This window comes from Stigmatopora argus, chromosome 7 (assembly GCF_051989625.1).
Source record: "Stigmatopora argus isolate UIUO_Sarg chromosome 7, RoL_Sarg_1.0, whole genome shotgun sequence".
Taxonomy (NCBI): domain Eukaryota; kingdom Metazoa; phylum Chordata; class Actinopteri; order Syngnathiformes; family Syngnathidae; genus Stigmatopora; species Stigmatopora argus.
In genome coordinates, this window is record NC_135393.1 from 15,447,216 (window position 1) to 15,464,067 (window position 16,852).

The 16,852-nt window shown below is 38.3% G+C and overlaps 1 protein-coding gene across 4 annotated transcripts in view; it reads right to left on the reverse strand.

Moving 5' to 3' along the window:
- Positions 1-11,304: 11,304 nt before the first annotated feature.
- Positions 11,305-16,852, reverse strand: part of sgcz (sarcoglycan zeta) — a 163,769-nt gene continuing 158,221 nt past the window's right edge. For all 4 annotated transcript variants that reach the window (XM_077606134.1, XM_077606133.1, XM_077606136.1 and 1 more), the window contains one exon: positions 11,305-11,728. In XM_077606134.1, coding sequence (XP_077462260.1) covers positions 11,519-11,728 — 210 coding nt within the window. In that variant the 3' untranslated portion in view covers positions 11,305-11,518. The remainder of the gene's footprint in view (positions 11,729-16,852) is intronic.

Below are 16,852 nucleotides of genomic sequence, written 5' to 3' on the forward strand. Positions count from 1 at the left end.
CAAGACACGAGCGGCTCACAAAAGTAATACAGGTGCAGAAAAAACAGGTATTATGTAAAGAGTTATTTTTTCATGTACGTTTTTAGTTTTTTTTTCAAACACAAAAGGTATGGCACTTTTATTTTCTATAAATTCAGCCCCTAAACATGCATCTAAGTAATAAGGCAATTAATGAATGCTTCTTTCTGCCTTTAAAAACAAAAACAGCACATTGAGTGCAACCGTAAATGCTGAAAACATTTTAATGAGGAGGAGCACTAACACCGGCAGGAAGTCTTTGACAACTTCATAAAGAGTTTAGCAAGGGGTAGATGTTTGGATAATATCGACTCGGATTATAAAAATGCCTGTTTATGTAAAATATTCTCACGACTGGGTCACTACGCAAGATGCTCTAAGTTGAATTCATAGGGCAGATGTGTCAAAGTGGCGGCCCGGGGGCAAAATCTGGCCTGCCGCATCATTTTGTGTGGCCCGGGAAAGTAAATCATGTGTCGATTTTCTGTTTCAGGATCAAATTAAAATGAAGAGTTTTAGATGTATATTAAATTTCCTGATTTTCCCCCTTTTAAATCAATAATTGTACATTTTTAATCCATTTTTTCCTGTGTTTTTAGTTCAAAAATCATTTTGTAAAATCAAAAAATATGTAAAAAAAGCTAAAATAAACATTGTTTTAGATCTAAAAATAAACTGAATATTCAGGGCTTTTAATCCAGTTCTTTTAATCCATTTATAAAAAAATATCTAAATAATATATCTAAAATGGTCCGGCCCACATGAAATCGAGTTGACGATAACGCGGCCCGCGAACCAACCCGAGTCTGACACACCTGTCATCAGGAATAAAATAATAAAAGTACAGTGGTACTTCGATTTACGAAATTAATTGTCCCAGATGTGGATTTTGTAACGTGGATTTTCTTTGTAAGTAGAGACAAATTTCGTAACACATTCTCAATAAATATCCTCCCCATTTTTTTGTGTGTATCTTGGAAGAAAATTTCCCCAGAGAGGCTTTTGGTAACCCAATATTAACGTTAAATAAAGACATTTGTAAGTAGAAGTACGACTGGATAGCGTATGTCGCGCGCTGACAACGAAAATAAAAAGTGATGGACACTGTAAGTGAAGCCTATTAAATCAAAGCTCATCTTGCAGGTTTGAGGCCAGATTGCAAGTGAGGTGGCCAGGTGTCACTCAAACTGACAGCTTGCCCACCCAATCAAATATTCTAGCAGCATGTCAGCGCTACACGGTTGTCACTCGGGATCGTCAAAGGGTTTATCGGGACACCTGCAGTACAGTGGTACCTCGACATACGAGCAATTTGAGATACGAGTAAAATTTTGGGCAAATATTTATCTTGAGATACGAGACAAATTTTGATATACGAGCAGACGGCGGACGCGAGAGGCTGCTCATAAGAACATCATGGCCACTGTCTCTCTCCCCGCAACTCCCTGGTGTAATGTCTCTGGTCGCAACTCCCTCTTTGTAATGTCTCTGTGAGCACTTAGCTTGAGATGTGACTTAATATTCATATTTTCTTGTGTTGAGACACACGGTTGTGCAGTTTTTTTTTTACATTGGGAAATTATCTTTTAATACTTTTGGTCAAAATTCAAAATGTTTGAAAAGTCCAAGTGCAAGTACATTTCATCTTCATTCAAATGAGGACAAATCGTTAACATGTTTAATGATTAGCGGCTAATTTAACCTGCCGGCACTTTAAATAGTTTTACAATTGCTGCTGTTTGAACCTGGAAAAGATCATTTCCAATGCTTTATATGCGAAAGGTCTTTTGAAAATTAATAGTGCTCGAATATATTTTATTGCACTGCATGCTTCATCTTACTATTTTTATTCCAAGTTGAAGTAGAACAAAGTTCCTTTGGTGGAATAAAGTTATTCCGGTACTCAATACAAAACACATTCAGTATGAAATCACAAACACTATTCAATTAAATTTACTATTATTTTTTTCTAACTGTGCCTTAAGTCTGTTTAATCAACTTTTAATTAACTTTTAGGGGATTGCCCCGGTGTGAAGAAAATGCAAATTGAAAAGTACTGGAGTTCACCGAGTTTGCTAATTTTATTCGTACAAATTGCATTTGCAGAAACCTTCTTGCATTTAATGTTTTGATAATGAATCTGCTTTAATATGAAAGGAAAAACTGGAAACATTATTATGTAGCCATCACATAAAGGCCATTCCATGTCAGTGCTTTGTTTGATTTGAATTTTGTTTACTTGCCTATTCACTATCAAACCAATGCATACAAATGAATACTGAGCGGCTCACGTCTCCAATGTCTCTGCACTCAAACCTTTTCCATTCCAACCCATTTAATTTGGGATTATTCTATTCAAGTCTACACATTTATGGGGCTTGTCAAACTTGTTTGGTCCATAGCCCCACATAAATGCCAATACACCTCATGTCAATAGGACTTGTTTATTTTTGGCCCAAAAAAGTTAACTTACTTGACGCTAGTCGTCATCCATCAACGTACTTAATTAGACAGCTGGCGAATGGGAGCGCTGCATTCAAAGACCGTCACATACTTTCAGGATGTACTCTAAACAAAGTTTCTATTTACTATCAAACATTTGTGAATGTGTGTTCCCTCACAGCCGTCAAAAGAAGACAACAAGTGGGCAAACACAGTCATCTCATCTAAGCCAAGACAAAGAATCGGAATAGTAATATGTACATATTTATATATGGCCTTCTGTTGTTCTTTCACAAACTGTAATACGGGCTTTAGTGACTGATTACTTTTGTTTTTCCCTCAAGATAGAGAAGCTGAGTTTTTTAAAAAGCCCTTTAAGCACAAGTTTTTATTTTTTTTCTTAGAGGTTCTAATTACATAGCATGTGTCAAAGTGGCGGCCCGGGGGCCAAATGTGGCCCGCCGCATCATTTTGTGTGGCCCGGGAAAGTAAATCATGAGTGCCGACTTTCTGTTAAAATGAAGAGTATAGATGTATTTTAAATTTCCTGATTTCCCCCCTTTTAAATCAATAATTGTAATTTTTTAATATTTTTTTTCTGTATTTTTAGTTCAAAAATCATTTTGTAAAATCTAAAAATATATTTAAAAAAAGCTAAAATAAACATTGTTTTATATAATAAAACTGAATATTCAGGGCTTTTAATCCAGTTCTTTTAATCCATTTATTAAAAAAATCTAAATATTATATCTAAAATGGTCCGGCCCACGTGAAATCAAGTTGACGTTAAAGCGGCCCGCGAACCAACCCGAGTCTGACACCCTTGAATTACATTCTTATTTGACAGCGGGTATCAAATTTTTGCATAATTTGGCCACACCCTTTTAACACCCATGGTAGTATGGTAATTACTCATAGCATTGAAAAATACACACTAAAAAAACATGAGTAATAAAACATATCAATGAAGCGCATACATTTGAATAAAAATGGAATGTAAGCTAAAACAAATGGTAATAAATTGGACAAAAAAAAGAAATATCAATTCAAATACTAAGTCTGCCCCTTCATATTTTGCCCTTAGGAATCTTATTCCTTCATTCATTTATGTTATGTTTTATGAATCTATCACACATAGCTTAACTCTTTGGCTGCCATCGCCGACAGCAGACGTTCAATCTATTTTAATTGTGCAGATCTCGCCACACATTTGACTCATTCTCTTCCTTATTATTTAGTAATGAACACTAACCGTAACTCCATTGGAGACCTGAGGTTCTTCAGATGTTTGCCCCGAGTCGTCATGGCGGTATTCTTTGCCGTCCAGACACTCCTGGGAAGGTTCATGTCTACAGGAGATTGGAAAGGTGGTAAGAAACTAGTCTGAGGCGCTACCTCCGTGACCCGACCTCAAATAAACGGAAGACGATGGGATCGACGGCTGAATCATTTTATTGCTTTGCTCACTCTCTACTTCCATTTTCCAAAAACATAACGTTTCAGCAATTTTCTATTTAGGACACACAAATAAAAACGGCGCACCTGAGACAGACTACTGAATCAAAGCCTCCTTTCTCCATCATTAGGCACAACGCTGGCCTGCGCCATTATCAAAGCTATTTATGCAGACATGGCATATTAAATTTTGCTGAGCCTTTCCTACGTTAAGTTTAATTGGAAGAGAAGATGCCAGTTGTCAGCTTGAGTACTAATGTGATAATTAGTCTTCTTGTCCACCTCTTGTGTCTCTTCACATGGGCGCTAAAAATGTGCCTTTTGTTCATTTTCAACCCATCTGAATAAATATATATTTAGAATCAGAACTGAATGGAACACGCATGTTTTGAAGATAGTGTTCAAATTAGTTAGCGCAAGCTAACCATCCAACACCGCTATATTTGTATATATAGATAATATATGTTCATTTTTTTCACTTTTTGGGTGTTTTTTTATATAGAAATATATAATAATTATATATATACATATATATACATACATACACATATATATACACATCTATATACATCTATATACATAAATACATCTATATACATATACATCTGTATACATATACATCTATATACATACATATATATATATACATACATATATAGTATAATTTTTTTTAAAGGAACAATAGAGACTGACAGGTTAGCGCGTCGGCCTCACAGTGGGAGACCTGGGTTCAAATCCAGGTCAGTCCAACTGTGTGGAGTTAGCATGCGTACCCGGACATTTCGTCGACGGACACAAAATGTCTGGTGACGATATGTCTGTTCAACGAAGTGTCCGGCGACGAAGCGTCCGCCGACGAACCGTCCGTCGACGAACCGTCCGGGGACGAAATGTCCGGTCACGGTTTGCATGTTCTCCCCGGGCCTGTGTGGGTCTTTTCCGGGTACTCCGGTGTCCACCCACATTCCAAAAACATGCACGATAGGCTGATTGGACACTCTAAATTGCTCTCTAAAATTAGTATGCGCATGAATGGTTGTTTGTCTCCTCGTGCCCTGCGATTGGCTGTCCACCAATTCAGGGTGTCCCCCACCTCTAGTCAGCTGGGATAGGCTGCAGCACCCCCCCTCCCCGCAACCCCAGTGAGGATAAAGCGGTTCAGAAAATAAGATAAGAACAATAGATTGTGGCTCAGCAAAGTCTCCCATCCCCACACAACAGGGGGCCATTAAATGACTTCGGTGTGTCAGGATGTCAGGGGTGGATGTGTAGGCGTGCGTGCTCAGCTGGATGTATTTCCTCTTTCTTTGGAGGAAGACCCCCTACCTGTCGAGGGAATTTGTCGAGACGTGGATACCATATGGTATATAGACCATGATTAATGTTTATCTGGCTGCGCCATTACAAACATACACACACACACACACACACACTATCCCTTTTCACAATGGAGGGCAACCCTCCCCATTTATGTTCACCTCTCAAGGTTACTTTTCCCCCCCAAATATGGCCTTTTTAGTTTTCCCTTTGGTGTTTTAGATCAGGTGCACGTGCAGTTTTTCATGCAGTCTCTGGCGCTGGTCTTGCTTGCGGTGTTACTCTGACCCGCATAATGATAATATTTTTTTTCTGTCACTTGCGATAATCATTTTCCTGACTTTTAGCAGCTTCGGTCTATTTTGGACAGAGCTGGCGTTGGCGCTCTTTCCGGGCCGGTGACTGGATTAGCACCGGTTCTTTCTGTTTCCATCAAACAAGCGGTGGCCCGAGGGCCTGAAAACAGGGGCTTAACGAGCGCCAACTCGCCGTAAGGGCCAGATAAGGGCCAAATATGTCAGGAGGCGGGGTTATCGCGACGAAGAGGCGCTGTGAGCGAACAGCCGTCAATTGGTGAAGGTCGACAAGAAAATTAGCAGGCAAATTGTCTCAGACATTCGGATTTCCTTCAAAAATATTGGCGCATGTGTTCTTGAGATTCACAAATCCATTCAATATTTACACGTGGATTTTGGAGATCCGCAAATATATCGGAGATTTATGCTAGCAAATGGTGGAATAACCTGATAATCTTTCCGCTCAAGATGCAAGCTGAAAGCTTGTAATGTTTGCGGGTCAAAAGCGACGAGTTACTGCAGGCAAACATGTGTGCGTACACTCGCGGTCAAAAGTTTTGAGATAATTTCTGACCCTTCTGAGTGATCAACGATCTCAAAATATTCTCCACGCTTGTAGAAAAGAAAACACGTAAGAATCATGGCTGTATTTGGGTGAACATTGATTATTATTATTCTGTTTTGTCAATTTAAAAAGTATTCGATTTTTGTGTCCTTTTCATCGATTATTTGCTATTCCTAATTGAGACAAAGTTTTCTAGTACCTAATTTTCATAAATGATCATTTTTCTTATCAGGACGATATTTCTAAGTATTTCAAATACATTAGAGCACAGGTGTCAAAGTGGCGGCCCGGGGGCCTAATCTGGCCCGCCGCATCATTTTGTGTGGCCCGGGAAAGTAAATCATGAGTGCCGACTTTCTGTTTTAGGATCAAATTAAAATGAATATTATAGATGTATATTATATCTCCTGATTTTCCCCCTTTTAAATCAATAATTGCAATTTTTAATCCATTTTTTTCTGTGTTTTTAGTCCACAAATCATTTTATAAAATCCAAAAATATATAAAAATATTTTCTGTTTTCCACTTTAATATGGAAAATAATTAAAAAAAAAATTGGTTTCCTTTTGCAATGAAAAACAAATGATGAAATAAATGATTTTCCCTTACTAAGAAAAAAAAGCTCAAATAAACATTGTTTTAGATCTATAAAAAACTGAATATTTAGGGCTTTTAATCCATTTATTAAAAAAATCAAAATTTTATATCTAAAATGGTCTGGCCCACATGAAATCGAGATGACGTTAACGCGGCCCGCGAACCAACCTGAGTCTGACACCCTTGCATTAGAGGAAATTATAGTTAACATTTACTTATTTTGGTTCAATTCCAAAGTATTTAAATGATATTTCTCTGCAAGGTGATTAACACAGCCCGTTCCATTTAAAAATAAATACATTGCTACTTTTAGAAATGTGACGTATTATTTTAAAGAGCTTTATGTTACTATAAATGAATGATGAGACAACATACATGAAACTTAAACCCCTCAAATGACTAAAAAAAGATTAAACTATGATGAACATGAGATAAGAGGAAGCAAAAGTATATGTACAGTAAATTACTGGAGCAAAATTGCGTTTATGTTTGACAAAAAACATTACTCATCTTGAAAGTTGTCATTAGAATAGATACATACGATAGCGCCATGTGTGTATATTACAAAAGCATAGCGAGATAAGCTTCAGATTGCTTTCCTCTCTCCTGATTTGACTAAACACTGTTGTCTACTCTGACATCAAACCAAGTAATGAACAGCTCTTAAGATGAGTTAAACACTGTTTTCTCTTTTTGTAAGTAAAGACAACTTTTCCCCAGTAAAGAGCTGGTCTCTTACAAAAGCAGATTTCAATTATTCATTAAAAAAAAGGCTTTGCAAGAAGATAAAGTTCTTTTAGCTGACAGAATTTCTTCCATTTCGTACATCTACTTAATAAATGTGGGTGTATGTGTATATCCATGCAGGAGACCTTGGCATCCGCCCGGGTCCGATTCAAACACAAAACATAACAAGCGCAATAACACTTACTTGGGAAGCAGCAGGGGATTTTGTTTTGTTTTATTATTTTTTTATTTTTTCCCCCCACAAAGCAGCAGGTTGATTGAGTATCTGCCTGGTGAATTCAGTATTTAATTTCCTTGCGGTCCCAAGAGCTGTGTCTTTCTTTTCAATTTGTTCTCCTCATGAGATCAGAATCAGGGACTAAATGAAGGGTTTAGGCGGCATTGGCTTGCCCTTTTAAATCGTACCTTTTATTTCTGTATAAATTGGTCGGCACTTTAAAGGCAAATTAGACCAAGGTTAGCCGTAGGTTAATTCAAATACAGTAATTCTTGTTGCCTCAATAATGGTAATGTTCAAATGATGTTGTTTATGAGGTGTGATAGTGAAATTAGTACAAATTGACATATTACATTTGAGTGCAAATTATTGAAGCAACTTTTTGCACGGCAACGCTATCGTAACATAACATAAACAAATTTAAATGAACTTGGATTACGATGCAGACACACTCAAAAATAAGTTTAATCAAACCTATCACTAAACTTAATTCTAATTTTGTTTGACATTTTTTTGGCTCTTTTTGCCCCGCCTCCACACTGACTTTCAGTCAATATCGAGGGTTGTTTGAGTTTGTATTCACTTCAAAATATTCCCAAAATGATGCACACAAATGTCCTCACAATAGGATAACGCACGACCACTTGCCAACGAGAAGTAGTATATACGCCATTCGCACTGACTAACGGGAAAAAAAACCACTGAAAAAAATGCAACGCTCCGCCCAGTGCTCGCAGAGACATTACAAAGAGGGAGTTGCGACCAGAGACATTACACGAAGGAGTTGCGGGGAGAGAGACAGTGGCCATGATGTTCTTATGAGCAGCATCTCACGTCCGCTGTCTGCTCGTATATCAAAATTTGTCTCGTATCTCAAGATAAAAATTTGCCCGAAATTTTACTCGTATCTCGAATTGCTCGTATGTCGGGCCACTCGTATGTCAAGGTACCACTGTATAGTGAAGGGATTATTTTTGGTCATCTGAAAGCATATGTCTTGAGAAAAATACCTGACATGTTCGAAAATAGTATTAAAAAGATGCCAATTCTACATAGACCTAAAAATCATGACACATGCACCTACCTGCACAGGTGATCAGTTCTAAAATCCTAAAATATGTTACAAGTGCAAGTGCACATTATACTTGCACTAAAAAACACATGAAGAGAGCCATAAATCTTGCAGAAAGTGGGTAATTAAATAAGAACCGGCTGTTTTATGCTCACCTTTATGTCGCCACTACTTTGAAACCCCTGACAGAGGGATTAACTCCCACTGTAACAGGCCTCCTGAGGGTCTTTTGCGTAAAGAAAATCCTGACTTTATCTTTTATACCACCTCCTGTGGAGAAAAATGATAAAAGGAGAAGACGTGGGTGTTGGTATCACGTTCGCTTCGGCAACCCCGTCGAGCGATGTGGAGCAAAACACAGCCTCTACCCCAAAAAATGGTTACAATGAATGGATGATAATGTGCACACACAATTCATTATCCCAACGATATTACTACATGGCCATCGCTTTTACTGGGATTCATTATAATAATGTCAAAAAGGATTATAGATGATGCACAGCTTGAGAATTTTGTCTTTGGATGATGGAAAAAAATGTATTGTGATAATTTAACAAGAAGGCAATCTATGCTGGTGTCATAATGTTTGATTTCCGTGAAATGGTCATGACTCTAAACATGTCTAAATGAGCTGACATTGTAAAGTTATATCTACATTTATGGCCACAATTTAACTTTATTGAAATTGGGGTTTGGATACTCCATTACGAAGTAATAGGATCATTTTTGAAATAAGTATTTATTGTAATGTCATTTTATGATGATCCCATTGCATGTATGGCCATAACAAAAGCATTTAACACTTCGTAGATGAAATAATGGATGCACAGGTGTTGATTTTATGTGAATACACGTAAGGTTAAAGTCATGTGATTGGAAAATGTACTTACCGTCATTGCAGTGCAATATAGAAGGTCAGCAATAAAACTTGAACCAAAAAAAACCCAAGTGAAGGTTAAAATAAAAGATAAATATTAAGAAATAGGAGATAATAAAAGTAGAAAGATGCTTCAAGGTCAGAAAGGGTGTAGAATTACATTTAAAAACAATAATATAGCATATAAATCACAAATACTGTGGAAAAACTGAAAATTCCCGAGACCCCCTTTAGAAACAATATTGTCTTTTATTTTGTATTTTATTGGTAATGATATATACATGGCATCATTTGTGCTTTTGATTATAAAGAGTAAAATCATTAAGAGAACAGAGTCAGGAGAAAAACAAAAACACAACAAAAGCAGGATTGTATAGTTTGTTTTTTCGTTGGATATGCTGACAATACAAACCCAAGAGGGAAGAGCTGGGGCGGGGGTCTAGGTAGGTCAATAAATAGGTTGACACTCGAGCAGATGTTCACAAAAGACAGTGTGAACGCCCAGACTTGGATGTGCTTTTACCAACTGCAACAAAGGCACCTGTGTATCACTTTTGAAGAAAAAGTAAAAACAAACAAACAAAAAAACAGACTCGGCTTCAAAACCTTCACCTTACGGAGCACATACAGCACTTATTCCGCTCATTGCCCTTCATGGTTGGGGGATTACCGCTAATCTGATTAGTCATCATATTCACATCACGTTTCCTACCAATAGAAAAACCAACGATGGCAAAATATGATGGTAGAATCTCTTAAGTCTCCTTTTAGATTGCAGAGCGGCTGAATGGTCGACGTGGATGGATACGACATGATCGCTATGTCATTCACCAGCAAAGGTTTGCGCATAAAAAGTGCTGCTTAAACAACTTTTCGATATTTTGGGAAGACTTGCGGGGCGTGATCACATTTGATCCCACAGCAAACGCATCGGATCATAGGTTGCCACTTCAGAATTTCCAGTTTTCTTCAAATTGATCGCAGAAATGTTTGGTCTTACCCCAATAAATGCTAAATTCTTCCTTCCATTATGAGACCTGAACTGGTTAGACTCTCGCCTAGGTTGTGGTTGTCAAAGCACCACTGTAGCACTGCATGTCTGCTGGTAACCTGAGCCTGACCATATTGGGAAACCCAAACAAAAACAGTACCCTACAATTTGCCCGATGTATTAGCAGATGAGAAAAGATGGTCCAAAAAAAAAATCAAATTATATACAGGGAGGAGAACGTGAAGGCTGAATGGAGTCCAACGGATTATCTTTTGAGTCGAAAAGACGGCATTATGAGAAGGGTGCTGGGGGTCAGTCATACTTTAACATTTGGGTGGAAATACTAGCGGGGTTAGGAGGGGGAAGGCCTTTCTGGTATAGCTTGGTCCAGTAGCTAGCCTCAGCTTCCAACTACGTATATGAAAGCAAAAAGTGGTAGCTGTCCACACAGCATGTACACGGTCCGCAACTGAGGTTAACCCGTGGTCCTTTTCCGTGTTCCTGCTGGTGAGATTGCAGTCATTTGATTGACACTGCTCCTGCTTTCAGGATATGCTTCCGTGACCATTTCATTTGCACTTGAGATGACCCAATTGCCACAAAGGCAAAGACATACAGTAGTACCAATGTTCACATTGTCGACTCTTCTAACTTCCTGCGTTTCTGACCAGTTCCTCCATTTTCTTGACAAATAATCCATTTTAGTGGGTAACTCTCTCCAAACTCTATGTTGAGTGACTTCTCGACACAAATCCAGGTTTTTTTTTTTAATTCCCATTTTCCTGACTTTCCCTACAACAATCCATCAGTGTGATGTTGGCGTGCAATAGCTTTAGTGCCAGCTTGATCCATTTCGATTCAGTCTGTTGGCTAGCTTCAGCTTCTGTCCGATTGGTCCATTGCGTCTTACCTCTCGGATGACTTTCAGCTCCAAAGGCAAAAGTTACTTGTTGTTTGGCAGGTTGAGCCTTTCTCGGCAGGCGATAGGTAGAGCTTGCCGTTAGCGCAGGCACAAAGTTCGTACACACCCGTCTGTTTGGTGTAGGTGGTCCCGGCTGCAGCCCCTTCCAGTGGGTCCACTGCACTGCCAATGGGAATGTTTCCCAGTCTGATGGTGTTTGCATCCAGAAAGATCTGGCAACACAAGAAATGTATTTTTCATACACTTTCGCAATGATTGCGAGAAGAACAGATCTGGCAACACAAGAAATGTATTTTTCATACACTTTTGCGATGATTGCGAGAAGAATGACATTCATATGGATGTTGTTGTCATTTCCTGAAGGGAAGATCATTTGATTTCAGGCAACATAAGAAAGCGGAGTGAAAAAACAACAGTGATTGCTTACAATATCGGATTAAAACCGAAAAATGTAGAAATGAAAGATAGAGAAATGTTTATAAGAATTGCCGAATGCCGCCGAGTTCCAAAATGGAGGGGAATTAACTTCATATTAAGTCAGGTGAATTATGAGTAACGTTGGAATCAATATGGGCTAATTAAATGTGTAGTGCTTAGGGGTATTTCACCAAATCAGACTTAATATTGGGCAAGGACTTGACCTTTTTCCAACTTGAGGATAGAGATGGCAACAATGAAGATTGTGATCCTTGTGAACTCTATGCAGAGGCAATTTTTAATAAATGGGATAATGAGGTGTCATCATTTATCAGGTGTGTCTTCTAATGTTTTATACATATGTGAAAATGTAAGACTAAAGTGACTTTTGTACCGCCTCCCCGTTTGTCACTAAGTGTGCTTGTTTTTTTTTGGTCTTAGTAGCACAATTTATTTCACATTCGGATAACTAATAAAGTAATGTGACACTTGAAATGAATGAGGGCAATTGCAAATGTTTGATTGTTTTGACACAATGATCATTAGATCAACACATGAATCCAAGTTGAGGCAAATTTTGAAAACATACACACACACCCACCCACACAAAAATCACGTAATGAGTAAGGAATAAACACTGTCATTTTTCAAACTTTGATTGTTATCTATTGTGAACCAACTTGTCAAAAAAAACCCTCTTCAAGAATGTGTAACGTAGTGACTGGATTAAAAGATGCCACTTCAAAAAGGTGTGCAGTAGGAGGTGGAGAATATAAAGAGAGGCTGACATTTTGATGGAAAGCGGAAGGACAAGTGAAGAATTACATGTGAGAGGCAATTAGTTTAACTAATGATTTCACTCTGGCTGACGGGGCACATCTTGATCTCTTTAAAAAACATGAACAAGCACACACAGACACACACATTTCAACACTGTCTCTCAAGGAGATGAAGCAAAGTAGGGTGGCAATTGCCTTTTAAATATCATTGTCGCTAAGCAGCACATCCATCACCCATCAACTATGATCAAGATATGTGGATAACCAGAACATTTCAAATACTCTCATAGACTTTCAATTACAACAGCCTCCTCTTAATATTACATGACATTTCTGAAATTACCAGTTCCTTAGATACACTCATGAACATGTACAGGCTTGGGTCATAATTAGTCAATCTGGAATTTCATCAAAGATATCATTACGCTTATTTTCCATGTGCTCAAACGTGAAATTCATCTGATAAGGGAAATAAAATCTAGAGAGCTCATAAAAAAAGTATTGAAAAAAAAAAGGGATAACTAATCAATGAATGTTTACATTGCTTTGGATTTTTGGTCCATTTACTTTTAATGGAACATTGGGACCTTTTCAAATGGGGGCCATGCATGGTCATACTAAACATTGATTGTTTTTTACAATGTTGAAACTCTTTGCCAAGGATTGGGTGAACTTGTGACAAATTGTTCCAGCCATAAACATCAAGTCTGCAACAATGTAAACAGGTGGGAGGTGGTGGCGCTATCTGAGTGCATTACACAGACCATTAGGCTAACTGAATGGACACAGTGTGCTTTGGGACTGACAACACACTAAATGATTGAAGCACAAAAGGACAAAGAATGGCCATGCTGCTTGACCGACCGCATATGCACACACAAAGCTATAGAAAATTGTGAAACACGGTGACAACAACTTTCAATGAAATGCATTGAATGAGAAATTGAAAGAACTAAAATGCCGAGTCCACAAGTGGCTAAAAAACCCTCGCCATTTAAACTACATGCCAGACAACAGGAAAAAAAGATTTCGTTACAGTTTTCGAAATATTTGACCAATTTTCACATGAGACTTAGTCGTTAAAATAGTTAAAATGCATCCTGAAAAATTCTGGATAATTTCCTATTGATTTAGAAGGACGTTCCAGGATGCTTTTTCTTCGTTTGTCAGTTCCTGCTGATTTTTGGGGGTATTTCCAGGTGACCTCATGTTGCTTTTGGGGCATTTTAAGGTATTGGTTGAACATGTAATTCAAAACAAACTCTCCTGGGTGTTAAAGAGATATGCTAACCAGTATGTGTGCTACTGTAGAGTGAACCATCTATCGATTTTTGTGAGCTAGTTTAATTTGAACTTGCCATTCGAAGCCCCAACGACTGCGTGCAATCCCTTGCAGCGTTTTAATTCACTCACCAATCGGAGGCTTCTACCCTACAGGTTAATGGACAAACACAGGCAGGGACGCCAAAACACAAAACCTCTGTCGACCGATGCCTCCAGGCTACAGCCTTAATCAGCCTTGAATTTGTTCCAGTGAATTCTATAGTGGCACATTGAGGAAAACATGCCATACTTGTCATGTAGGCCTAATTGCAGATTAGGATAAAAAGCTCAGGTTGTGCCATGAAAGACGTTTGGTCCCTGGACGTTTGGTCCCCGGACGTTTGGTCGACCTGACGTTCGGTAGAACGGACGTTTGGTGGAACGGACGTTTGGTCGCCGGGTTGTTACTGTTGAAACCAGCTCTCAAAATTATAATCATGAGAGAGAGAGAGAGAGTTTAATATCTAAATATCTAATATCAAAATATCAACAGTAAACTCTCTGTCATAATTTGACAGCGAGCGAACCCGGCGACCAAACGTCCGGTCGACCAAACGTCCGGTCGACCAAACGTCCGGTCGACCAAACGTCCGGTCGACCAAACGTCCGGTCGACCAAACGTCCGGTCGACCAAACGTCCGGGGACCAAACGTCTTTCGACGAAATGTCCGGTCACGTGAATGGTACATGGTGTAAAACTACCAAAAAAATAATGATTCTTAATGTCGACAAGCCGTAAGAAAAAAAATGGCATTGACAACAATAACGAGAGCATTGCTAATGTTTACTCAGGCAATTCTATCCAAAAAGTGAATTGTTAACATGTGAAAATCAAAAATATTTTTGATAAACATTTTTTGGTGGTCCATCACTATATTGTAGTGTGGGATTAAAAGGAATGTTTACCAGATAGATGAAAAGACAAAAATAGCAAGAGAAAAGGGAAGGAAAATGATGAATGATGAGAAGTTTCTCCAGCTCTAGTTTTAATGGCCGCCTTCCTACCTTTCAACGATTTGGCCCAAATTCCAAGAATGTCTCCCAACTTTCTAAACTTTAATAGACCCTTCGCATTGATTTGGCTTTAAGCCTTGATGTCTCGCACGCTTTTTCTACCGCAAAATCGATTGAATGTCTATTTTCTGCTATCTTGTGCAACCTCCCACTAATTCTGAGCGCCACTTACATTCTCTCATCAAAAGCTTCATTGACTGTCAGCGTCCAGGTAAAACTTAAATACGTGAATTGCCCTTTAAGGAATCGACCTAAGAAAGCTTATTGGAAGAAAGAAACTTCAATTGGCACACATTCAGTCTAGGGTGAGATGATTTGAGGATGAGGCAACACATGCAATGCAACGTTGTGCTGGTTTTACCTCCCATATGAATTATACAATGCAGAAAACAACATCTCAGCACAATTAATGTGTAAACACTGTCTCGGTAAACCCCTCAATCCACAAAAGCACAAAATTGACGGCAACTTGATGTCTTGTTTGGGGTTAAAAATATTCTAAAAGGCTTCCTATTCAAGCTCCGAACATAGATTAGATCCACATTTCCTCTGAAGGCTTTTCACACTCCAAAAAGCTTTGCCACAAATTCTCTTCAGCCACGAATAGTGTCCATTTGCCTTAGTTTCAACCTTCTTGAATTACTGTTTACAAGCCATTCTCATCACATCATCAGGCACTGATTCATCCCACCGTGGTAATTGTAGGTTTTACCCACCTAAATAAAGCAAGGAGTCAAAACAGAGACTCAAAAGAATGTTCTTTGGTTATTCACATGATTTTCTTGTTTTAGCTTGTTCAGAATGGAACCTTGCTCCTTTCAATAGTTTACAATTTGCAATGCTTTCTCATTACAAGGCATTAAAAACACTATTTTACTTAGATAATCATCAATGTTTACTGCACTTGCTGTCAATCCAGTGAGTCACAAATAGTATCGCAGATACCATTTTTTGGCTCTTGATAAAGATTCCGATACCCAGCTGTGTAGTATTGACCGATACCATGTCATACCTGTCAACCTCGGCCAATGATTGCAATTCCCCTTATTAAGTGATAATAAAAATTCACAAATGCAACGCGGCACATGTTTACTCACACAGGGCGCATTTAAAAGTCTAAAATTTTCTCCAAAGTAGACAGGGCGCCCAATCAGTCAGTGCGCCTTATGTATGCACTAAATTGAAGATTCTGTAGATGTCGCTGTTTGACGGTGATAGCTTGACTGTCTGGGTTCATTGCTTGTTGACGCGCTATACTTATATAGTGAAAATATGTGAAAGGGGAATCCATGTGCGCATATCATGCTTAAAGCATGACAATATTAGCAGTCAACGATGACGTTTTCGTCTGCTACCAGTGACCAATCCAATCGGGATTAGAGCCGAAATGAGTAAAACGAGATCGGTTTAAAAAAAAACCTACTTACTTAAAAAAATCCCATACAAAAGTTGTTATACAGCGTAAACAATTTGAAATGATTTAAAAACGTATAAAACGGATACATTGACATGTAGGCTATGTTACCATCAGTGGTGGTATCTCCCAATAACTATACATTTAAAAATCTTTTTTAATTAGCATATTCCAATGACTACTGATATATTTGCCATCTTAGCCCAAGCATTATTATAGTGTCAAAATTTCACAAGTAATCTTTGCTCATTTAAAATACAGCAAAAGATAAATCGCACAGGAGAATGAATGGACTTTTGGGCCTTCTTGATGGATTCATACAGTTATTTTCATACATTTGACAAGTATAAAGGTTGACAGGATTAAGAGGCGCAGAACAACGTATCCTT